Source organism: Protobothrops mucrosquamatus, unplaced genomic scaffold (genome assembly GCF_001527695.2).
Source record: "Protobothrops mucrosquamatus isolate PMUCROS unplaced genomic scaffold, P.Mucros_1.0 scaffold2185, whole genome shotgun sequence".
Lineage (NCBI taxonomy): Eukaryota > Metazoa > Chordata > Lepidosauria > Squamata > Viperidae > Protobothrops > Protobothrops mucrosquamatus.
Genome location: NW_015388278.1, coordinates 257,410 through 282,994, shown reverse-complemented (window position 1 = coordinate 282,994; position 25,585 = coordinate 257,410). Strand labels below are relative to the sequence as shown.

The 25,585-nt window shown below is 39.6% G+C and overlaps 1 protein-coding gene across 1 annotated transcript in view; it reads left to right on the top strand.

Annotated features, from left to right (window-relative positions):
• PPP2R2A (protein phosphatase 2 regulatory subunit Balpha) overlaps positions 1-24,438 on the top strand; it is a 51,560-nt gene extending 27,122 nt beyond the window's left edge. Inside the window, exons 3-10 of the mRNA XM_015824291.1 lie at positions 5,931-6,028; positions 12,624-12,789; positions 16,299-16,411; positions 17,651-17,828; positions 19,257-19,421; positions 20,551-20,720; positions 21,675-21,766; positions 23,628-24,438. Of these exons, the coding sequence (XP_015679777.1) occupies positions 5,931-6,028; positions 12,624-12,789; positions 16,299-16,411; positions 17,651-17,828; positions 19,257-19,421; positions 20,551-20,720; positions 21,675-21,766; positions 23,628-23,907 (1,262 nt within the window). The 3' untranslated portion in view covers positions 23,908-24,438. The remainder of the gene's footprint in view (positions 1-5,930; positions 6,029-12,623; positions 12,790-16,298; positions 16,412-17,650; positions 17,829-19,256; positions 19,422-20,550; positions 20,721-21,674; positions 21,767-23,627) is intronic.
• The last annotated feature ends 1,147 nt before the right edge of the window (positions 24,439-25,585 follow it).

Here is a 25,585-nt window from a genome sequence, read left to right as displayed (position 1 = left end):
AGACACGTGAGATTTCCTAGAACTATTTAAAGCAACCACAGATACTTTGAACCATGGCTAAAAAAAACCCCTATAATTTATTAAGAACAGCTAAAGTAGCATAAACCAATAAAAGCTTTTGAGTATACAGAGTTTGGGCTGTTCGTAATGAAGCTGTCCTGCAATTATAGACGGAGCTGTGTGTCATTGTAATTATCTAAGAATATTTTTTTTTGTATTCTGTCTCTAGCCTTCCTTCAAAAGGCTCCCCTAAAGCATGTGTATTCTCCTGATTCACTGCACTGCACTGCTCAGTTGCTGTCTTCAAGGTCATTTTGAATTAATTAAACAATTTGGTAGTCTTCAGTCATTCTTCAGCTGTCAATGTTGGCTTTAATAGCATTATGCATCTATATTAAGATTGAGTGACAACTACGGGCACCGAAGTTTGCTTACATATACATACAGCCCCATTTTACCAATTGCCCAGTCTTAGATTGCCCTGCTGATTTAACGGAACTTATTTTACTATTGCACCAAAATATGCTTTTGCAAAACAGTTTATTAGCAGGAGTAAATTTCTAGAAGCCTAAAAAATTAGACCAGAGTTGCTAGTCATTCTTTGATCTTTTAAAAAAGGGAAGCGTTACTTTTTAACACAGCAAAGAATGAAACTCACATTTGCATCCATCCCCTTTTACTGTTGCTTGTGAAAATATTGCAGACCTCACTCACGGGGGTGGGTGGGGGAAGTTGATGTGATAGAGGAAAAAAAAATCTGACATATTTGGGTCAGCGAGAAAGAGTGAGGCAGAGCTTTCATTTGGTTGCCCAAGAAATCGTTAAGATGGGGCTTAGAAAAGCTCCCCTCTCTCCATATTTGATCATCCAGGCAAGTAGCAAAAAAGGTGATGGAGGCATTTGACCCTCGCAGCCCTTCCTCAAAGATAAATTCACTCGAAATAGGTGGAGTTGCTGGCTGAAAAATGAAAATCGATGCCATGTGGTTTACTTTTAAAGGTAATTGACATGAAATGGGGGTGAGTGTGGTTGCTTTCTGATTGTGTCTTTAATCGTTTCTCTAATTGGTTCACACCTGTGTCATTTTAAAATGTTCAGCTGGATCTTCTGGAAGCAACTTTGGCCTGTGGCCCCCGTACTACAAGCTATGAAGCTCACAAGGAAAAAGAGAGAGAGGAAGAGAGGGAAGGAGGGAGAAAGAGAGAGAAGGAAAAAAGAGAGAGAGAGGGAGGGGTATTTATATCAGGTTGGAACTTGAAAGAGATCTAGTAATCTCAATCTTTTTATGAAACATACACAGGTAGTCCTGATGTAAGATTATAATCGAGCCCAGAAAAAAAGTCATAAAATGAGTCACCACATACATAACCATGTCAAATTTTATGACCTTTTTTGCAGCAGTCATAAAGTGATGGTGCAAGTGGTTGTGATTACTGACCCGTTACCAGGCACGCAAAATGCAATCACGTCACCTAAGAGGGTGGGTGGGTGAGTGTTTGGAATCTGGGTCTTAAGTAGCCCTGGAGAGGTCTGTTGTAACTGTGAATAGCCACTAGGTGACCAGGTGTAAGCCAATGGCTACTTGTATCCTATTTCTAGATTCGTTTCTCTCTTCTTTATGGACAATAAATAAGGTTCTTTATGACTCTGGTTATGTTTTGAGTCCTAGAAATCCTGCACCTTCTAGCAATTTGGATTCGAGAGTTTACAAAATGTGTGTTGAGAAAGAGGGAAAAATATGTTGTTTTTGCTCTTTCCTTTTCTCTTCTTCTTCCTTTATTTTATACTTTATTTTTATACTAGGTCAGAAATCTAATGTTGAAAGGGTTTCCAGCCCCCTATGGCTCTTGGATTTTTAATTTGTATTTAATCCTATGGTCCTTTGAGATTTGATTCATTGCATATCTGTGAGAGCACAAATTGCTACAGTTGTGCTGTTTGTAAGAAAAAAGCCAAATTGGTAATGTCACTGAAGGCCAATTCTAGAGAATAAGCAACAGCTTGAGTTTTTTTTGCCTCTTTTCTCCATTTCTTCCTCATTGGCTGCAGGATTGTGAAGAACAGGTATGTGTATGTGTGTGATAGAAAAGGAGGGTGCCTATTTTGTACCTGTGGTTCCTGAAGTGGGAAGACACCAAAGTGATGTGTGAGCAGTTGTTGTTGAACTGTTTTTCCTTTGTGATTTTTCCCTTCTTTCCTTAAACCGTTGTACAATTGTAAAGACTCTGAGATTCTTACAAAGAAAACATGCTTTGAAAAGGAAGTAAGATAAGGAAGTGAGCAATTAATAATTTGCACCCACCAAACCCTCCCACACCAGAGTTGCTAGTAGTATTTACGATCCTGTTGGCATTTTGATGACAACTGATGATGTTTGGTGGAAAGGGCAGCTTCTTCCCCCCTCTTCCTAAGTTTATTTCCCAGCATGGCTCTGTTGAGTTGTAAGCACGGGTGTGGAAGGGTGCCATACTTGGAATAAAATTAAGAAATAATAATAATAATAATAATAATAATAATAATAATAATAATAATAATAATAATAATAATAATAATAATAATAATAATAAACCCTTTATTATCAAAGTATAACATGTATACCAGTGATGGCGAACCTTTTAGAGACTGAGTGCCCAAACTGCAACCCAAAACCCACTTATACATTGTCGGGTGCCGGGTGGGTGTGGCCCATTGGCTGGATGTGGCCCATTGGGTGGGTGTGGCCCATTGGGTGGGCATGGCTGCGGTGGTAACGGCAGACTGGGTGGCACTAAAAAGTTCAATCAATCAATTCCAACTTTGCAGGATCTTTTTTTCCCCCGTGAAAAGTTGAAATTGATTGAACCTTTTTTTTTTTGCACACGGCGGTGGAGGCCTAAAGCAAAAAGATTTTATAAAACCCAGCTGAAGGCCTAGGATTGGGGCGACGGCGCATGTGCCCACAGAGAGGGCTCTGAGTGCCGCCTCTGGCATCCGTGCCATAGGTTCGCCACCACTGATGTATACAGTGAAATTAGCTGAGCCTCCCTCTGTGCCCCCCCTCACCACAAACTCACGGTGACTACAAACCCCCAACTTATTTCACCCTGTGAACTAATTGCACATCACGAGTCTGTCATGCATAAAGTTATAAAGTTATGTCCCATTCGGAAGCCTGATGGCCCATGGATAAAAGCTGTTCTTCAGCCTGTTGGTACAGCTGGTTATGTTTCTGTATCTCCTACCCGATGTAGGAGAGTAAAAAGGTACCAACCAGGGTGTGAGTCATCCCTGAGAATTTTCCTCATTCTGCCAAGGCAACAGGCCCTGGCGATGTCATCCAGTGGAGTCAGGGAACAGCCCACGATGGCTTGTGCCGTGCTCACCGTGTTTGGGGACTTGGTTACTCTCACAATTTGGATAGTGCTGGCTAGGTGTAGAACCCTGATCTACTCACAGGATGGGAAGGAGAGCAAACCTTATATCATTTCAAGGTGGTATCTTTAAAAATGAGCCGTTTGCAGCATAGAAGCAGCTGCCAGAATATCAATCAATCAATTCCGTTCATTGTGGTCAGAGACCATTACAAGCAGAGTGCTCTTATGAATGAACGGATGAATGATTTATCTTAATAAATGTAGATGAAGTTTACGAGAGAGTCAGAATACATTTCTAAAACAACTTTATTTATTTATTTGTTAAATTTATTAAATTTTATCTTGCTGTCTTGCGACTCTGGGTGGCTTACAATATAAAACAATATTATAAAAGATTAAAACTGTAAGATAAATGCATTAAAATTAACCAGGAAATAGCTAGGATAGTGGGGTGGGGTGGGGATACGATAGAGTGGAGGTGGGATGGTTTAACATCCATAAGGGAAGTCCAGGGTCAGCCTATATTTATAATGTAAAAACTAAAATTATATTAAATATGAATACATCTAAAATGGCAATACATCTAAAATATTTAAATTTTAAATGTATTAGTCACGCAGAAGGCATAGTGGGAGATTGGCCCATTGGGATCTGGTAGGTCTTTTGTGCTGCTACACAAAATCAGAATAACTGCCAGGATAGCTAAATTTGTCTAAGGCCATGAGTCCCCACCTGGGGCATTTTGAGGCTACATTGTGGATGGTCTTCAAAACATCTCCTGAGAAGATCTGCCTCTTTGTGAAAACAGCTGGTATGCAGTGCAATGCTTAACAGAATATTGTACTGTCTAGCTCCCACTCCCACTCTGTCCTTTTTCTTTTGACATCCTTCCAAATAAAGATTTCTGTAAAATTTCAGCAGGATTCTTGGATATAAAGGGGATGCTAGAGGCTTTGTTACTTGCCAGCTTCCCTTTTTTTAAACTGTTAGTTGGAAGGAATAGTTGGGGACTTTGACACTAAGCCATAAACCATTGATCAGTTTTGACTTAGCACGTTTTTGTGAAAAGCAATTTATTTGCAAGCCACAGTTTAAATAAATGTGGTTTAAGAAAGGGGAAGGACTGTATTCAGTTGACTGTGTTGGATTAATGTCAGTGTGGAAACTATTTGATAAGCATTTCTAAGAATCAATATTGCCTTTAACCAATATACAGATCAGTTATATTCCTGAAAAGAAGCTGAATTTTCTTTCAACTACTTTCAGTTTTAAAATGTTGGATTGCCTCATAAGTCACTTTTTTCAGTGCTGTTGTAACTTTGAACAGTCACTAAACATACTGTTGTAAGTCTAGGACTACCTGTATCTGCTTCCCCTTTATTTCTACAACCAACTTTGTAAGGTGAGTGATACCATCATGTAGTGGTTTATTCAAGATCATTCAACATGTTGATTAGAGATGTTAACTTTTGTGTTTTCATCTCTAGTCAGGAAGAAATGGTTGGCTTTATTACACTGCAAACATTTGTAATACCCATGCAAGCATGGATCAGTAAACCAGGATTTTAGTGAACTTGCAGGTGCTACCTACAATGTAATCATTCCTCTTTGACTTACCCCACAAAGCAGAAATTTTTATTTTGGTATTCTGCCAGAACTAGGGCTCCTAGTTGTTGTGGACATTTATAAATAATGATACCTAAACCAAGTTTTGCTTTAGATTTAGGAATCTTGCCTTAGAAGGGATGTAAAAGAAACACTAGTTAGATGACATATCTGGCTTGTGTGATTAATTGCATAGATGAGAGTAACCTAAAACGGGAACAACCGGGATACAGGTACCTACATTCCTAGAACCTTACTATTCTCTGCTCAGCCATTGTTTTGACTGATGATGTGCCATTGAGTCAGTGTCAACTCTTAATCATCATATAGATCAATATTCTGTATGATGATCCTCTCCTAACTGTAGGCGACAAGCAGGCTGAGCCTCAGAGGTGTGTGTGTCAAATTCCCCTGTAAGAATCCTAATTCCAGCCCCCTCCCTTGAAGCCCATTGATTTATCTGGCATCAATTTGCCTTGGCCATTAGTAGTTCAGATTCTTGTGTAAAGGTAGCACAAAATAAACTTGTAGTACTTTTGAATTCTATCCTGGTTCTTGATTTCTTGTCCCTGACTCTAACCCAATCTTTCAAGTCTTCCAATGTGCATCCACATGACTACTTAACTGAATCTTATCTACCTTGTTGCTGGAAGTCTTCTTGTCTTTCCTTCCACTTTTCGCAGCATTCGAGCCTTCTGCAGAGAGCTAGATCTTTGCATGATGTGTCCAATGTAGGATTCTCTGATCCTGGTGATTCGTACCTCGAGTGAGATCTCTAGGTTGATTTGTTCAGTGATCCCATTGGTTTGTTTACCGGTCTGTCCCAGCATTCTTAGGAATCTTCTTCATCACCATAGTTCAGAAGCATCAATAGTCTTCCTATCCCGCTTCTTCCAAGTCCATGATGCAAGTACCTAGTTTGAATGTTTGTTAAGAATGCTAACCTGTGTCTTTTTGCTCTTTATTGTACAGCTGACATAATATCTACGGTAGAATTTAATCATTCTGGAGAATTGCTAGCGACGGGAGACAAAGGCGGTAGAGTTGTCATATTTCAACAAGAGCAAGAGGTAAGGTTTTCATTTTCTCCTTTTTTTATGTAGTTGCTCCAAAATAGAATTGATTTAGTCATAAAAGTGCCAGTTGCCCTAGGCAATGGGGGAAGGCCAGCTGGCATGGATCACTTAACAACTACTACAGTGATTTGCTTAAGAACTCTAGCAAAAAAAGGTCATAAAATTGGGCACATCTCACTTAACAATAGCCTTGCTTAGCAATGGAAATTCTGACCCTAATTGTGTCATAGGTTGAGGACTAACTGTACCACTTAAAGCCACAAACTAGGTTGAACTGGGAAGAACTAACCTTCTTCTCCTGGAAATCTTTCGCATCCAAAAGCTAGATTGGCTTGCATATAGAAGCTCTTTGCCTATGCAGAAAGCTTCTTGTTGACATCCTTCCCCTTAGGTTCAAGTGGTGGGGAAAGATGTGGTATTCTTGCTAGAGCTGGGCCTAAGTCAGTGATATCCAGAGAGGATTTGCATGTCCTCTTCTGGTGTAGGAAAAGAGCAGGCAGAACTGTAGGGCGGAGTCAAACATGTCATCAGCTTAGAGTCCTTGTGTTACCACAAATGATCCAAGTCTAATCTTCCTTGAATCTATTGACCTTTATCTCAGGGCAGTTTAGTGCTGACCATTAGTTGACTAGATTCTTGTTTATGGGCTTGAATAAATCTTATGGGGTGCAATTTAACCTATGGTCCTGACCCTTTGCACCTGACATTAATCTTGTTTAACTCCACCCCTTGCCTACTTTTCTCTTACATCTGGTTCTTAAATTCTCTGAATATCTTAGTGAAGTCTTACATTTCAGGTTGTACATTGGAGAATGTGTGGGAAATGCTAAGTTTAATACTGTTACTCAAGTGGACATTTTCCAGGAAGACTAAGTTAACGCAATAAGGATAGGAAACTGGTTCTGGTCCAGGAGCTGGATCTATCTCTCATCTGTGGCCTCTCATCGAAGAGGCCACAGAGATGTCAAGGATGGAATTTAATGAGGACAGTTGCCTTCCTGCATATCACTCATTTCACACCCATTAAGCCAAAAATGGATCAACCTATGTGATGTTTTTACTGTCTTGTTAGAAGGAAGACATTAACCTTTCATACTTTTGATTTTGGGGACAGTATCTGGAGTGGAGATAATTTGCTTGCGTTCTTTCAGGAAAATGTAAATACCTGAACAGTAGATCTTGTAACAGAGAGGATTTAATATTGTAAGCATTGTGTGTGTGCATGTGTGTGTAAGGAAACAGCATATAACAATTCTGTTGCTTGTTGTAGATTAATTCAAAAATATTCAGTTTGAAATGACATCAAGTCTCTCTGTGTGTATTAATTGATACATTCTTCTGAAAGAAACACTAGGAGATATAAAATAATGTATGTGCTGTATAGACTTCTTAGGAGTGGGGAAGTTATGAGTTTGTCCTTCACGTAGACTTAAGGCAATCTTCTAGTGCCACCTTGTGGTCAGACTGCTGGGGACAAGTCACTCAATGCAATCAGCCTACTCCATGTTTCCCTTTTAATCTATAAAATGCCAAAAAAAATATTAGTTATTATGCTAGTTCTTGCTTGGGGGCATCCAAGGTATCTGGATATATCCCAAGACACCAATGATCAGTCCTTACTGAGTTATTGGAAACACTTGTAAGATTCAGATGTAAAGCTAGCTCCAGCTGTTTCTTGATATGCTAATTGATGTTTCATACATGAATGGTAATGTGGATACCAATAAAGGAGAATAATTGTAGCTCAGGGTTGAAATGAAGAGTCCTTGGTGCTCTCTGAGCTTGGTTGCTTTCTTGACGAGAGTAGAGTAGAGTAGAGTAGAGTAGAGTAGAGTAGAGCAGAACAGAACAGAACAGAACAGAACAGAACAGAACCTTGGAGGTCTTCTAGTCCAACCCCCTGCCCAGGCAGGTAACCCTATACCATTTCGGACAAATGGCTGTCCAGTCTCTTCTTAAACACTTCCAGTGTTGGAGCATTCACAACTTCTGGAGGCAGGTTGTTCCACTGGTTAATTGTTCTAACTGTCAGGAAGTTTCTCCTTAGTTCTAGGTTGCTTCTCTTCTTGGTTAGTTTCCATCCCTTGCTTCTTGTCCTGCCTTCAGGCGCTTTGGAGAATAGCTTGACTCCCTCTTCTTTGGGGCAGCCCCTGAGATATTGATAGATTAGCACCAACCACTTGATGGGCTTTGTGGCAATCTGCTGTCTTCAGGCCTGCTGACAGAACCATGTCTTCAGAGCTTTCTAGAAAAATATCAGGGTGACTTTTGCTGACTTTTTTTTCCTTTTTCTTTTTTAAGGATGATTTTGGGGGGGGAGGTCTTTTGTTATACAAAACCTATTTATGCTCTTCACTTCGAATGTAAATCTTAATCATGGTCTCCCTTTGTACCTATCAGACTAATTTAATTGTTAGGAAAACACTCTTGCTGATAGGGTGAGGAAGGGGGAAGGATTTTTTTTACCAGAACTTCCCTCCAGGTTTTAACATACCTCTTCCTTTATTCTTGGCAATTCTTTATTAAAACATTGACTTGCTGGTTAAATTATAATAAAACATTTTATTTGTAGAATTTCTCAGCATTTTTTTATTTAGCGTTTCTTTACTTAGATATTTAAATTTCTACTTGTGTTATATTGATTAAGATTTCCGTTGGTACACTCAGTTATGATCTATCATTAATACAGTAAATATTTTCTGATTTGATTATAAATGGCACCTTGTAAGATTTGCTTAGGATATTGGCAACTTAAAGCTGTTTACTAAAATTCAGCAGTGGAACTTCTTGCTTTTTTTAGAAGAAAAATAAGAGCTATTATAACAATGTTGTGGTGTTCAGTCTCTGCTAAGCTTAGCAATCCTTCCCCCCCCCCTTTAAATAATATTTGAAACACCCAAACGGGAGAAAAGTTGAAGCTATGATTCCCAAATTCCTCAGATACTGATTTTTTTTCTTTCCTTTACAAACCATAAAGAGTTTTCTACGTTTGCCTGAAGAATCACTGCAAATCCACTGGGTTCTGGGCAGGTATTTGTCCTTGGAAAATAGACACCCTGTTATAGGTGTAAATGGGTGATTTATACACCCAGAATCAGGTTCACAGGGAAGAGGAAAATACTTAATTATCCAGGGCTTATTTTGAGATATAAATAAATAAATAAAGCATGCTAAACATGCTAAATCAGTGTTTCTCAACCTTGACAATTTTAAGGCATGTGGACTTCAACTCCCAGAATTCCACAGGCAGCAATGCTGGCTGTGGAATTCTGGGAGTTGAAGTCCACATGCCTTAAAATTGTCAAGGTTGAGAAACACTGTGCGAAATGGTCTTGGCATTAGGCAACATCCTAAATTAGCTCCTAACTTGGGTGGTCCTGAGAACTGAGCCCAGCCAGCATAGCATTGCCAAGAATTCTGGCGATTGAGATTCAATTTGGGGAAGGAAGGCTGATGCTCCTCAGCTTATCATCTGGCACTTACGACCATTTGAACTTACGACATGGTTTTGACGGACCTTCCCAGAGCTATTTGCGATATGGTTTTGAAGTTCTGAACAGCTGTTCCCTCTCCCTCCCCCAAATCTAGCATGGTCACATGGTCCCATTTTGGGTGCTTGACAACTGACCTGTCTTTACGGCCATTTGCCACATCCCTCAGTCAGATGACGTTTGCCGGAAATAGATTTCTAGGGGGGAAAAAGTCATTTCTACAATGATTTTGCTTAACAACCACTGTGTTCACTTAATGACCACTGCAATAAAGGTAATAAAGAGGGGCACAGTCATAGGGTGACCTGCTTAACAACCACCACGACTTACAGCCGTAATTTTGGGCTCAATTGTGGTCATAGGTTGAGAATTATATACACCACCTTTCAGCCCATAGATCAGGGGTCTTCAAACTTGGCCCTTTTATGACTTGTGGACTTCAGCTCCCAGAATTCCTCAGCCAGGCACGCTGGCTGAGGAATTCTGGGAGTTGAAGTCCACAAGTCATAAAAGGGCCAAGTTTGAAGAGCCCTGATCTAGAAGGCACCCAAGACAGTTGAGGACCATCTGCCAGATAAAGCTTCTCCAGATGCCAGCAGACCTGTAATTGCATTTACCAGTGAGCTGTTTGGGTTAGAATGTGGCAAGGCCATGTCACCTACTAGGCAGGAAATGACTGGTGTCTCCCAACTGATCACGTCAGTGAGATTCATGCCAATAAAATGTTAATTAGTCTGGTTGGGAATTCAGTTTAGCATGCCAACACTGACAGCTTAGAAAAGAGGCTCAGAAGATCATCTTCATCTGGCCTCATAAGTTATGCCTGAATCTAGATGGTCACCCCCCCACAGTAGACTTGGCAAGTAAGTGCCAAGACATTTCATTAGGAGGGAAGGAGGGAGAAACACCAATGAATAAATCAAGAAGTTTGATACAATATTCCCCAGCCCAGATTTTTCTAGCCTAGCTTTTCCCAATTTGGTATCCTTCAGACGATTTGGGATTTAAATACCGATAATTCAAGTATGGTATGGTCTCTATGAACATGGTAGGAAGATTATTATTTTATTATTTTATTATTATTTATTAAATTTATATACCGCCCTATCTTCCTTACAGGACTCAGGGCGGTGAACAGGCGATACTAAAAACCACGATAAATATACACAAGTTTCTGTTCTAAAATCAAATTAAATAACAGGCCTGTTCTAAAAACACCCCATCTGGGCTGATATTAAGCTCTTTCAAGATATGGAGTGTTTCCTCTTTCAGCCTGTTATTAAACACTTGGAAGTCATTATGTTGTTGTTCAAATGCCCTTCTAATAAAAAGGGCGGCTAATCTTTAATAATGATCATTGCTCATGCTTAATAAATCTCATTTAAGGGAAGTTCTGCTCAGCAAGGCAAAGAGAGGAGAGGTGATGTGGCACCTTGTCTGGCATGTCATGTAGCTTACAGAAAGAAGTGGAAGAGGTTCCTGCACATGAGCAGAAGGCTGTTCCAGTTACTGGAACTTTGCTTTGAGAAGCAACCATGAAACTCGTGAAATACGGCGTCTCTTCCGTCTTTGTGCACCCTTGTTGTAGATGCATCAGCAACTGGGGCTTTGAAGCAGGGCTGTTTTCAGATTTTTCAGCTCTAAATCCATGCAAGGTTTTTACAAGCATGGGTCACAGTGAAGCAGGAGTGGGTTTGTGCCTCTGTTATTTTCCCTTGGGAAAACTGGGGCAGTTTATTAAATCAGTGCTTATTTTTGTATATCTCTTTGTATGCCTGAGGAGCAGCTTATAACATTCAGATAAGGATGCAATAAACCCCCAAATTAATCCTTTCTTAGGTGTATGAGATAGCACAGGGACTTTGAGCTAGTCCACTCTCTGTCTAACCCACTTCACTAAACGTGAGAGGGATGCAGTGGGTGGATGGATGGATAGTAGGTCAAAATTTTTCAAAGATAGCAACCAATATCTCTTCAAAGTTGCAAAGGGGTAAACTATGGTTTTGAGCCATCCCCTTTCTTCTTTTATAATAATAATAACAACAATAACAACAACAACTGGAGACAGCAGAATAGACGAGAAAGAACTGGAGAAGATAACAAAATACAAAGACCTACAAATAGAAATAGAAAGACTGTGGCAAAAGCAAGCAAAGGTAGTACCAATAGTAATAGGCGCCTTGGGTGCAATCCCAAAACAACTAGAGCACCACTTGAACACCATTGGCATTGACAAATTCGCCATTAGTCAATTGCAAAAGGCGGCCTTACTAGGAACTGCTTCCATCCTGCGACGAGATCTGTAACACCATCAAACATCCACATCTGCCTATCCCAGGTCCTTGGTAAGGACTCGATAGGTAGACAAAATGCCAAATCTAGTCTGAACATCTGGCTAACTGCGTGATGAATAATAATAATAATAATAATAATAATAATAATAATAATAATAATAATAATAATAATAATAATATAATAATAATAAAGTTGGAAGGGACCTTGGAGGTCATCTAATCCAAACCCCTGTTCAGGCAGGAAACCTATACCATTTTGGACAAATGGCTGTCCAGTCTCTTCTTAAAAACCTCCAGAATAGCCTAGCATAATGGAGAACAGATAATCATTAAAAGAACTTTTCCCTGTGCATTTAGTCTTTGATGCTCCAGGAGAACAGGACCTCCTCCCCAATTTGTGGGACATTCATTAGACAGGGTTAAATTACCATGTTTGTTTAGCTGATTAGACAAATTACAGTCATTAGTTAAGTGCTTTAAAGTGTCTTCTTTTCTCCCCAGAGATGTGGGATTCATATGCTAATCACTTCAAATTTTATCAAAAGGCTTGTTTAGTTGATCAACTGAATGTTTGACAGCCCCTCAAACGGCGCACATTTGAGTTGGCTGCAATTCCCTTGAATTCCCATCTTTCTCAGCTCAATAGTGGACGTGCGCAATGATGTGTACGCCAGGTCCTGCAAAGTGCCATCCAGCTAGGCTGAGCTGTGACCTCTGTTGCACATTAGAAAGAATGAACTTACAATTGTTATTCATTGAATTTCTCATGTTTTATCTTTATTTTTTGTTCGAACTGTCTTTCAGAACAAACTACAGTCTCACAGCAGAGGTGAATACAACGTTTACAGTACCTTCCAGAGCCACGAGCCAGAGTTTGACTACTTGAAAAGCTTAGAAATTGAAGAAAAGGTTAACAAAATTAGGTGGTTACCCCAGAAAAACGCTGCTCAATTTTTATTGTCTACGAACGGTAAGACATTTGTTACTTGGTTAGCTTTTTTCCCCCTTATATCTTTTTTTTTAATTTAATATATAAAATACAAAATAAAAATAGAAATTGCTGGCTCAGGAATTCTGGGAGTTGAAGTCCACGAGTCATAAAAGAGCCAAGGTTGCCTACCCCTGCTGTAGCCTCAACTTTTTGTTTTTACACATTGTTACATCACTAGCCATAACAGCAAATCTATCTGATTGACAAAACCAAATTCCAAAATACCTTTTTTTTTCAATCACAAGCACAAAATCCAGAAGTGGTATCCAAATGAAAAACATACTCGAGTATATTCTCCTCTTTAAACGGAATGATCAATTTAACCATTCCTGCTTTACTTTGCTGTGGAAATAGTATATGTTTCTATTTGCCCCTACTAATCTTTGTAAAACTAACACCATTTCTATTAACAAAGTTACCCGTATACTTTCTCAAATTCTTTGACCTTACTAGGAAAAGTCCCCCCCCCTTTTTTTAAAAAAAATAATGCTAAACTTTCTTTAAGTACTTTTCTAAAGTCAGAATTTTCTAAAGTACTCTTTGTTAATTTTTGATGGTTGATTTTTATTGAACCAAGTTTCCCATGGCTGTCTCTGTCCTAGAAGAAGGGTGTGCAACTGTGGCTCAGGAATTCTGGGAATTAATGTCCACAGGTCATAACAGGGTCATAGTTGCCACCCCTAGAAGCTTGTCATGCAAATTATCATTCCTAACACTGATGTTACAAGATTTTTCTAGGGACTTCCTGGAACCACGTAGTATTCCAGAAGCACCAAGGGAGACATTATGATCTAGCCTGCGCCTATGGAGAGTACTATTATTGTTTTGAAAGTAATCGAGTTTGAATTCTATGTTTTAATTTTACTTGATGACTATTCTCAGAGCTTAGAAGGCTAGGAGGAATGTAAAAATGTTAATCAATTGATGAATCAGTCAAATAAGGTTCTTGCTGTATTCTTACTGCTCCTGTAACATTTTTGTTCTTCTTTGAACTTTCTCCTTCATCCTTGACTCCTGAGATTTGAAACGATGTGGATAGCATTAGCAATGGAGACACTGACAAAGAAGTCAGTACCCTTTTCCTTCCAAGCAATCTTGCCTTTAAGCAAAGTTAAAAAGTGTACCAGGATTGTACACTTTGAATTAGGAAACTGTAATACTTTTGTTCATCCCTCTAGCCAAAATTCATCTATTGTTTTGTATTCCTTCATGACTGCTATCTTTTTAACCAGGAGCCCTGACTATTGTCCTTTAGTTCTTCATTTTTTCTTCACAACACATCCAAGTCACCCTTCTTAAGTACTTCTTCTGTGAACTTTCTTGGAAAGATCGAAAAGTTCTTTGCTGTATGGAAGGAAACCAGCTTTTCTTGTTGTGTTTCTGCAAGATGCTTGAAGTAATGCCTGCAAACAAGACTACACTTGTTTGGCTATCAGCTCAAGTTCTTCTGTAAAGCTTTTGGCCTAAGCTTTATAATCCCCTTAACTAACTATTAGATGTTTTTCACCTTGTACTTTCCTGAGGTGATGATGGATTTTGATTCCCAGATTCCTTAGCTGGAGATCATTGGAATTTGAAGTCCATGTCATCTAGAGAGCCCCGAGATTATGGGAAGGTGCCCCATCAGCCTAGAGCAGAGGTCTGCAACCTTGACAACTTTAAGACTTGTGGACTTCAGCTCCCAGAATTCCTCAGCCAGTTATGCTGGGAGCTGAAGTCCACAAGTCACAAAAGGGCCAAGTCTGAAGACCCCTGGACTATGATCTGACAGGGTTTCCACTCTTCCTAGGCAAATTGTTGAGAATTGTCAAGGTTTCAGGCCCCTGGCCTAGAGCATGGTTGAGTTGGCACAACATATTCAGTTAAATTAAAATAGGATTAAATACTTGGTGATTCCAAGAATTATAGGAAAGCCAGCTATAGTGTAGCTTTTTTTGTTTGGGTATAGCACAGTGATGGCGAACCTTTTAGAGACCGAGTGCCCAAACTGCAACCCAAAACCCACTTATGTATCGTCAGGTGCCGGGTGGGTGTGGCCCATTGGCTGGGCGTGACTGCGGTGGTAATGGCAGACTGGGTGGGACTAAAAAGTTCAATCAATCAATTCCAACTTTGCAAGATCTTTTTTTTTCCCAGGAAAAGTTGAAATTGACTGATTGAACCTTTTTTTTTTTTTTTTGCACACGACGGCGGAGGCCTAAAGCGAAAAGATTTTATAAAACCCAGCTGAAGGCCTAGGACTGGGGCGACGGCGCACGTGCCCACAGAGAGGGCTCTGAGTGCCGCCTCTGGCACCCGTGCCATAGGTTCGCCACCACTGGTATAGCATATTACAAAAACGCCATAGCTATTGTATATTTTCTTAACATAGGGTTGAAGTTTGTATTATGTGAACCTAGTTGCATATACAGGTAGTTTTTGACTAACAATCACAATTGGGATCACTATTTCTGTAATTAAGCAAAATGAAGTGAATCATACCCAATATTGCACCCCCTTTTTCCCCCGTAGCTGTTAAGTGAATTACTATAGCTATTAAGTGAACCACATGGTTGCTAACCAAATCCAGCTTTCCCCATTGACTTGTGCTTGTCACAAGCCAGCTCACATGTCTGGGATGCTGCAACTCTCGTAAATACATGCCAGTTGCCAAGCACACAAGTTCTGATCACGTGACCATAGGGTGTTGTGATAGTCATGTGGGGACCAGTCATAAGTTCCTTTTTTCAATGTAACTTTGAATAGCCTCTAAACAAATGGTCGTAATTTGAGAACTACCTGTAACTTAAATTAAAAAAATATATATCCTGGTTTGCTCTGCCTCCATAGAGTTGACGTTTATGTTCCAAGCACCAAAACCCAGTTAGTTGGCATCTGATTTCGCAAAGCATTGAGTGGTTGATGCCTTTTGTCCTAGCAACCCTTTTTCCAATCCTGGGCGGGGGGGGGGGCATGATGAAACTAAGAATTTTCTAACTCAGGGGTCTTCAGACTTGGCCCTTTTATGACTTGTGGACTTCAACTCCCAGAATTCCTTAGCCAGCATGCCTGGCTGAGGAATTCTGGGAGTTGAAGTCCACAAGTCATAAAAGGGCCAGGTTTGAAGACCCCTGTTCTAACTTGCAAAAGCCATTGTCTTAATCTTGCTGAAATCTCACCTGAGAACTTGGGCCTTTTGTTCCATTTCATTTGAAGAGCTGGAGGCATCTCTTTAGAATGGGAGGTGTTGGCTCTGCCAAGTTAAGTTAAAAGTGCAAATTATCCAATACCCACAATGTGTGTCTGGAATGAACAGCCATAGCAAAGGCTCTGAACTGCCACCAGGGTGGTAAGTTCCAAAGAACCACCCTGTTAGCTACACCTAACCACATCAGGTGTCCACCATGGTTCTTATAGGCATGAATCATATTATATATTCTGTGTTCAGTTCTGCTGTCAAAAGAGTTGGAGGTTCTCAACAGCCCTTTTTTTACCTCCCTGTGTTTCAGACAAAACAATAAAACTATGGAAAATCAGTGAAAGAGATAAACAGCCGGAAGGCTACAACTTGAAAGAGGAAGATGGCCGGTATAGAGACCCCACTACAGTTACTACTTTACGGGTGAGTAGCGCATTTACTTTTTCTTAAACTTGGATCTGCAATGTGACATCTGGGAAAGATGCAACATATGGTGGCCTGGTGGTTTTCCCTACCGGCTCAATTTAGAGACCACTACCCCTACAGAAAAATCAGTTTAGGTAAAATGCTAGTTTGCAGTTAATTGGCATCTGATTTAAAGCATGGTCACTATGATGTCCAAAATAACAAACTATTGCTTGAGCCACTGTTACACTCTGGATGGAAAACAAAAGAGAGAAGCACCTGGATCCAGAACCCAGAAAGCAGATTAGCTGTCTTGAGCTTCAGGGCATCCTGAAATTATTGTGGGACCTCCTGTGAAAAGAATCAGAGATTCCAGTATCTTGAGATTTCAGCCATTTTAAATTTTATTTTGGTATGTATATTATTGATGTGTATACTTATCTACCTAATCTACTTACCTACACACACACACACAATCTGTGGAAGCCATTTATGGGTGTTGTGGGGTCTTGGTGACTCAAGCCACATAACCCTTTCCCTCTCCTTCCCTTCCCCTTCCTTCCATGCTGCCCACCACACCTGGAGATGTCTTCTTTGTCATCTATTTTCTATAGCAGCGGCATCAAACTCGCAACGTCATGTGACGTGTCATGACGTGTCGCGACTTTTTTTCCCATTGCCGGCAATGAGGTGGGTGCGGTTTTGGCCCGTGGGCCGGCAGTTTGACACCCCTGTTCTATAGTCAGCAGGATTGTAACTTTGCTAACTCTGTCACTGCTTAATTCTGGGGCCAATAGATTTTAAGAGGGATTGAACTTTTAAGAGTGCTTTGGGGGATTTCTGGTGAGAGACAGCAGACTTGGGTGTCACAGCACGGATGGGTTGAGTGATCTGGTCCTGTTTTTGCTCAGATTTATACCCCAACCCATTCTGATGTTTCCATATAGGGAGGTCTTGGTTTTCTCCCTTTTAATCTGTTGATACTGAACTAATGTCAGGCGCAAAGAATCAGGACCACAAAATGTTGCCATTCAGAAGGATTTATTATTCAAGCCTATACACAAGAATGTAGTCAACTAAGGTTCACATCTGAATTGGTGCCAGATAAGAATGTAAGAGGTGGCTGGACTTGGATGTTTGTGGCAATGTAATGACTCTAAACTGATGACATGTTTAATGCCTCCCCCAGCTTTGCTTGCTCTTCTCCTACAGATTTGGCCATAATTGCTCACATTTTTTCAATCCTTTGATTTACAGGTGCCAGTATTTAGACCCATGGATCTCATGGTGGAAGCCAGCCCTCGAAGAATATTTGCCAATGCTCACACGTATCACATCAACTCTATCTCCATTAATAGTGATTATGAAACGTACTTGTCTGCGGATGACTTGAGGATTAATTTGTGGCATCTAGAAATCACAGATAGAAGTTTTAGTATCTTTTTACGTCAGTGTGTTTCTGTTCAACTGGGCTAAAGATCAGATTGCGCAGGACTGGGGTCTACACATTTTTCTGCTCCTCAGTGCTATTGTATCATCACAAGTGATAACTTCCATGCATCTGGAAATTATTTATTTATTGGTGCAATCTTGGAAACTCTGTGGAGACTACAAATATATTCTGGGAATTGGACACTTCAATTTCATTTGATTTCAAGATAGATAACAATGAATTTATTTTATTTATTTATTTTTTATGCCTCCCGTCTCCCCTACAAGGCAACTCTGGGTGTCCAATCAATGAAAATAGTTTTAATTAAATGTCAGTTATATGTTTGCTTCTGATATATTTAACGTTTTTTTTCAAAATATCATTGAGAGCAATTTTAGAACAGTCATGTGGACCACATACAAACCCTAGATGGTGGTAGAAATTGTCCTTTTAGCTACTTTTAAATTATTTTATAATGTAACCCCTGTTTCTTGTACATATATTGCATAAGCCTTGAGTTTTTGGAATCCAGATCCCCGCTAGGGGTGATCAAGTAGCATAAATATTTATTGTTTGAATATAAAGAAGGATTAATTATAATACTGTAATTACTCTCTGGTTTATAGTGGATGAGAGCATCTAGTCAATTTTGGCTGATACTGTAAAAGCTGGGCAGGGCAGGCCTTAATAGTACTTTGATGGGAGACCACTAGAAAATCATTGGGCTGCAGATGAGAGGGGGAATGGTATAGGTATCAAATGTAAGGATGATGAAGAGGACACTGACAAATCACTATAAAATTGCAGCCAAGAAAATGTGGCTATGTCTATGTATGCACTGAAGTCTACCTCTTATCTTACTTCCTCTATATAAAAATGAACGAGATAGTTCTTTCCCCAAAAGATAAAATTGATGGAATTGAGTTTGCAGCTTCCATGTAGCCTAATAACTAGTTTTATCCAATCTCTTGCCGCAAAGTGTGGTGCTTTCTAGCAATTTATTTTGTCCCTAGTATGGGTTAGAATAGGGCAGATTGATGGCTCAGCGGCTAAGATGCTGGGCTTGTCGGCTGGAAAGCTAACAGCCCAGGTTTAAGACCTAAGTGCCGCACAATGGGGTGAGCTCCCGTCTTCGCTCCAGCTCCCCGCAACCTAAGCAATTTGAAAGCATGCAAATGCGAGTAGATAAATAGGTACCACTTTGTTGGGAAGGTAACAGCGCTCCGTGATGTCATGATGGCCACATGACCGCAGAAATGCCTTCGGACAGCACTGTCTCAATGGTCTTGAAATGGAGATAAGCACTGCCCCTTATAGCTGGCAACAACTAGCAGAGTAAAATTTGCAGGGACTCCTTTTATGGGCTAGAATGCAAATGCCAAGCTTTGAATGTCACTGAAAAGAAGATTCCTTAATGCCAACAACTCCTAGATATCGTAGATATTAAGCCTGCCAACATGGAAGAGCTGACGGAGGTAATAACGGCGGCCGAATTCCACCCAAACAGCTGCAATACTTTTGTGTACAGCAGTAGCAAGGGAACTATTCGCCTGTGTGACATGCGCGCGTCGGCCCTCTGTGACAGGCATTCGAAATGTGAGTAGCCTTTTCTATTCTAATGGAGTTTTATCACCAGGGCAAATTGGTGTAAAGCAACAGACTGGAAAGCCCATTTAATTTTATATCCCCAATTGTAAAACAAAAGCAAAGCAGTTTAAAATATCTTTGACACGAAGAGGATCTCACAAAGCCACTAAAGATTTGCAATATTTCAGCACCCACTGAATGCAGGAGATGTTCATTTTTATGTTGTGTGTGCCTCTTGTGTGTGTACCACAAACACAATTTTTGGATTCCAGGAGCACCTTTTAGGAATTGATGCTGCATTACTACCCAACCCCTATATGCCCTTCTTTAATCAAGCTTCTCCTACTTTTGGCACAACACACGATGGAAAACACATAGACAGTGTTGTTTATAGATCTAATAATAGATGATTATCCAGTAGTTGGGCTTCAGTCTCTTTTGGAACACCTTTGCTCCTGATAAGTAGCAAACTTCATTGCTTCATTGGATTTCTGGGCTGCAGGAAGTCCAAAAATATGAGTTAGCTGGCTATGGATACTAATTCATCAATACATAATATATAAAGGCCTGCTTCTACCAGTCCTTGGAGCTGGAAATGGGAATAAGGAAAGTTGAGCTCAAATTAAGAATTAATAATAATAATAAAGTTGGAAGGGACTTTGGAGGTTATCTAGTCCAACCCCCTGCTCAGGCAGGAAACCCTATACCATTTCGGACAAATGGCTGTCCAGTCTCTTCTTAAAAACTTCCAGTGTTGGAGCATTCACCGCTTCTGGAGGCAGGTTGTTCCACTGATTAATTGTTCTAACTGTCAGGAAGTTTCTCCTTAGTTTTAGGTTGCTTCTCTCCTTGATCAGTTTCCACCCGTTGCTTCTTCTCCTGCCTTCAGGTGCTTTTGAAAATAGCTTGACTCCCTCTTTTTTGGGGCAGCCCCTGAGATATTGGAAACACTGCGATCATGTCCCCCCTCGTCCTTCTCTTTTATTAGACCTCTGGTGGATAACTTTTCATCTCAGAAGGATTTGGCTTCCCAGGGTTTCATGCTTTAGGTTTTATGTGTTCGTGGGCATAAAAAGGGAAATATTCATGTCATCGAGGTGAGCTTGGTAAATTAACGTGCTTACATTTCACTTAACAGTGTTTGAGGAGCCAGAAGATCCAAGCAGCCGGTCCTTTTTTTCAGAAATCATCTCCTCCATCTCGGATGTCAAATTTAGCCATAGTGGTCGATATATGATGACTAGAGATTATCTGTCTGTGAAGATTTGGGATTTAAATATGGAAAACCGACCTATGGAAACGTACCAGGTACACTATACAGATGTACAGTTTGGGAGTCCATTTGCAATTCATTTAGGCTTAAGTGAAGGTTTGGTAGGATAGTGAATATAGATGCTGTACCACCTGTAGTGCCCCCAGAGAGCACACCCTTATCACCGCAATGAAAATTTGTTGATAGATTTAAATAAGAAATAAATAATTCAGAATTTCCTGCGGAACCTCTCCCAGAAGTTCTGAATAAGTTGTGGACTTATTTAAAATAAGATTTAAAATATATATGTATCTCTGTTGGTGTCTACAATACTGTCATGAGGGGCCTATTCTTGCAAAGGTGGCTGGTCCTAGCTTCAGGTATGATTTATGGCTGAATTTTTTTTAACATAAACGGGTAGAACTATTTGAGAAGGTATTTGTTCAACTAGCAATGTAAATTCTTGTGTTTCTTTTAAACAATTTTAATTTTTGCATCATTTCTTATTGTTTACCATCCTGAGGTTTATATGAATATACATCCTGAAGTGTATATGCTGAAAGAATGGAGTATAATTTTATATACTGCATGTCTGTATGAATTCATACTTTGGGTCATGATTTCAGATCCAGGACATGCATTTGAGATTATCAGATTTTTTTCTCTTTCTTTCAACTCCTTAAATATTTCCTTAAAGGTGGTCAAAAAGGACCAGAGATCTCCTAAAATGATCTCTAATACAGTCTGAATAGCTGAATGTGCGATATGAAGTTATGAGGCTGCTATCCAATTTAATGCAAAACCTTTATTAAGCGTGATAAGTTTTGCATTAATAAGAACAGCAATCTAGAAATTAAGGGTATTTTATTTTTGGATGATGTGAACTTTCATATTCACACAATTATTTGCAATCTTAAGTTATAGCCTTTCTCTGTGAAAAGCAACTTAAAACAGTTAATAACAGTTAATATATTATTTCTTCTTTAAACTAGCGTGTGTTTTATTTCCAGGTACACGAATACCTCAGAAGTAAACTTTGTTCGCTCTACGAAAATGACTGCATTTTTGACAAATTTGAGTGCTGCTGGAATGGGTCGGATAGGCAAGTTTCAATTTTTTCTTCTTTCTTTTAGCATCTCTGCACTAATTGACAGTTAAAACTTTTTTTCAACTGAACATCTAGAAGGCTTGGCTGCGTGGAAAGCTTATGTAGCTTGCACTGTGTTTTGGTATTAAGTCACCTGTTTAAAATGATTGAAAAGAAAAAAGTACAGCCAAATAAAAGAATTAGCTGGATATTTTTTTTTATTATTTTGGTTTATCCAGTGAAGCATCTAAATGGGTCAGTTTCTGTTTTATGTTTAAACTTATTGTTTGGTCTGTGTGGGACTGGGTCCCCGCCCCCTTTTTTGCTGTTTATTCAATCTTTATTTACTTACTAAGGTGGAACAAGCAGGGAGATCTGCTCAAAGTTTGGCTTGGGGCCTCTGATGCTTTGTGAATTCCAGATGAAATTGTATTAACCAATCCTGACCTTAGGTTATCCAGGCAGAATGGAATGCAGTTATATAACCTTTACCAAGATCAAATAATTGGTTCATTTAGCCTAGTATTACATACTGTATGTAGCAACTGATGCTTCTGATCTTATGAACTGGGGATCTTAAGGATTGGATCTTCCTGCAAATACAGTTTATGCTCTCCTGATATGCATCAATTATCTCCCTATAGTAAATAATTTCTGCATTGGTTGTAACTGATGGTCTTTACACTGCTAGGCTAACCTTGATAAAACAGTGTATATTTTTAAAAACAAACTATCAGAACTCACATATACAATTGCTAATATTTCTGCCTTAGTGAGATAAGCAGTGTCTACATTTACCACACACACACACATACACAGTATATGTATAAAATATAAATAAATTTAGGCACTGCCGATCTCACTATCAAAGTGATTCTGTGCAGCTTGCAGATAAAAAGTCAAAATCCTACAAAAGATACAGTTAAAACAGAATAAAAACCAATTGGCAGATTTTTAAATTTTTATTTTCGTATCGTATTTGCTTTTAGTTACCTGCCTGCAAGAACCTCAGTCTGAAGAAATTAGGAACTGAAAGGGAAAAATACAATCATTGTGCCCTCGTTTTCCTGATTAAAAACTGCTCGATTCAATTGTCAGTAGTCAACGTCTCTTAAATCTGTAATTTCAATTCTGAAGAATTGCAGTATATAAATTAACAACTCTGGGCCTTTTTCCCCCGCAAAAATCCAGAGTATACATAATCAAAGGAGCTTTTATATTTGCAAGAAAAACATTTAAAATACTCCATCTTACTTCTATACATGTATTTCATAATTACTAACATATTGCAAATGTTTTAAACCGAACGGACTGGATAAATTAAAGAGGTCCCATTGGTGTAACTTTACTAGTAGCTTCCTCATCCCCACCATCCGTGCAAATAAAGTGCCACCAGTGGAATGAAAACAACCAGCTGCAGAAAGTTTAAGGCAGTGATGGCAAACCTTTTAGAGACCGAGTGCCCAAATCGCAACCCAAAACCCACTTATGCATAGTTGGGTGCCGAGTGGGTGTGGCCCATTGGGTGGGTGTGGCCCATTGGGTGGGTGTGGCCCATTGGGTGGGCGTGGCTGTGGTGGTAACAGCAGACTGGGTGGGACTAAAAAGTTCAATCAATCAATTCCAACTTTGCAAAATCTGTTTTTTTCCCCGTGAGAAGTTGAAAATGACTGATTGATTGAACCTTTTTTTTTTGTACCTAGCGGTGGAGGCCTAAAGCGAAAAGGTTTTATAAAACCCAGCTGAAGGCCTAGGACTGGGGCGACGGCATGCGTGCCCACAGAGAGGGCTCTGAGTGCCGCCTCTGGCACCCGTGCCCTAGGTTCGCCACCACTGGTTTAAGGTCAACATCTCTTTTTCTCCTCTTTCTCCACAGCGTCGTCATGACCGGCTCCTATAACAACTTCTTCCGAATGTTCGATAGGAACACCAAGCGTGATGTCACGTTAGAAGCTTCTCGGGAGAACAATAAGCCTCGCACGGTTTTGAAACCCCGCAAAGTCTGTGCGAGTGGCAAACGGAAGAAGGATGAGATAAGCGTCGACAGCTTAGACTTCAACAAGAAGATCCTCCACACAGCCTGGCATCCCAAGGAAAACATAATTGCTGTAGCCACTACAAACAACTTGTATATATTTCAAGACAAAGGGATTTAGAGTAGCGGTCCGGGTCAGAAGAGTCCACTTCCTGTCTAGTTCAGAGAGGTGAACTTAGCATTTGTAAAACAATATAGGGGAAGAAATGGAGCCAGAGAGAGAGAAGTTCGTTGCGGTGCACCTTCCCCAGTGTTTAAACAATGTGCCATAGTGACAACCCATTTTTTTCTAGATAGCTACATGGATGGTTCTCTCTCTCTCTCTCTCCTCTCCTCTCTTTTCTCTCTCTTTCTCTCTCTCTTTCTCTCTCTCCTCTTTTCTCTCTCTTTTTTTCTCTCTCTTTGCTGGGCAGTTCTCCACTAGCCATTTAGGTGGGGGTAGGGCACTTTTTAACGTAAAATTGACTACTTGCACCATCTCACCAAATGGACTAGAGATTGGATCAACATTGGGTTCCTCCAGTTTTTTTTTTTATGCCTTCCATTGTGATGACGTCAGCCACAGAGCGAAACCTTCAAGTAATGCTGTCGGATTTTCATTGTGTAACCTCATTACTGTATTATTTGTGCCCCCCCCCCTATTTTTTTTTAATTAAATAACAGCTTGTTCTTGCTGTGGCTTGTAGCATTCCTCTTATGTCTCCTGGACTCCTTCTCCCTTTTACAATCCCTTTCTCCAGCCCTGTGGTGGTGATGGTGGTGTCTAGAGAAGAAGAAAAGAAATGAAAAGCACATGAAATGGGTCGGTGGTCAAAGGGGGGGGGAGGGTCTCTTGCAAAGAGTAAAATGTTTTAATGAAATGTTGACTGCAATCACTCCTTGCCGTGTCTGGCACTGAAAATGAAAAAGGGGAAAAAAACGTAAGGGGAGGGGGGGAATATACTGAATAAAAATGTCAAATAATGACAAATTGTTTTTTTTTTCTTTTCAATCTACCTCTTTATATTAAAAAATGTTTTTTTTTAAGTTAAGATACGTGATAAAATGGTTTGATAATGATTTTAACCAGTATTAATTTTCATGAGGAAAGGGAGAAGTAAGGGGTTTTTTTAATGACTTCTATATATGAAATTGTTAAAGACACTTTAATATTTATCTGCAGTTTCCATTAAAATAACTTTTTGGAACACTCTTGGATTCTGCCCTACGCTTAAATAGTAATTGTCTTATTTGTCTCATGTCATCTCCAGTTTGAGCCTTCTCCCTTTCTTCTCCTTAACAGAATTTTGTCAGATTCGGGAAGCGTCTGAATTTTGTAGAATAGTGCTAAAGTTTTATGGGACTAAACTTTTTCATGTGTTAATCCCTTTGTCCTAATTTCAGTGAATGCCTTGTTTCAGATTCAGACTCTCAGAACCGTGCTTTTCTTTCCTTTTTGAAAAAAAAATTAAAGTTTCTTGTTTTTAAAAAGTATGTTGTACCAAATTTAATATGAAGCGATTTGAATAGATAAAAACCATTGCATGCCTGATAACCCCGATACTTAATGTATTTTTATTGCTACCAGGAACTTGAACAGAATTGTAGTTTGACCTTATAAACATTCCTGTTTTCATGCCCTTAAAAAAAAAAAAAAAAACACTTGCTACTACAGGATATAGAAAAAGTCGCAGTGATCAAAAAATGCTTCAAGTCCCCAGTAGATCCAACAATAGATGTTGGCATACCATTTAAAATATTTATGCACCATTTTTAGCGCTCACATATTCTCCATGTTTAGGTAAAAATCCCAAACTTTC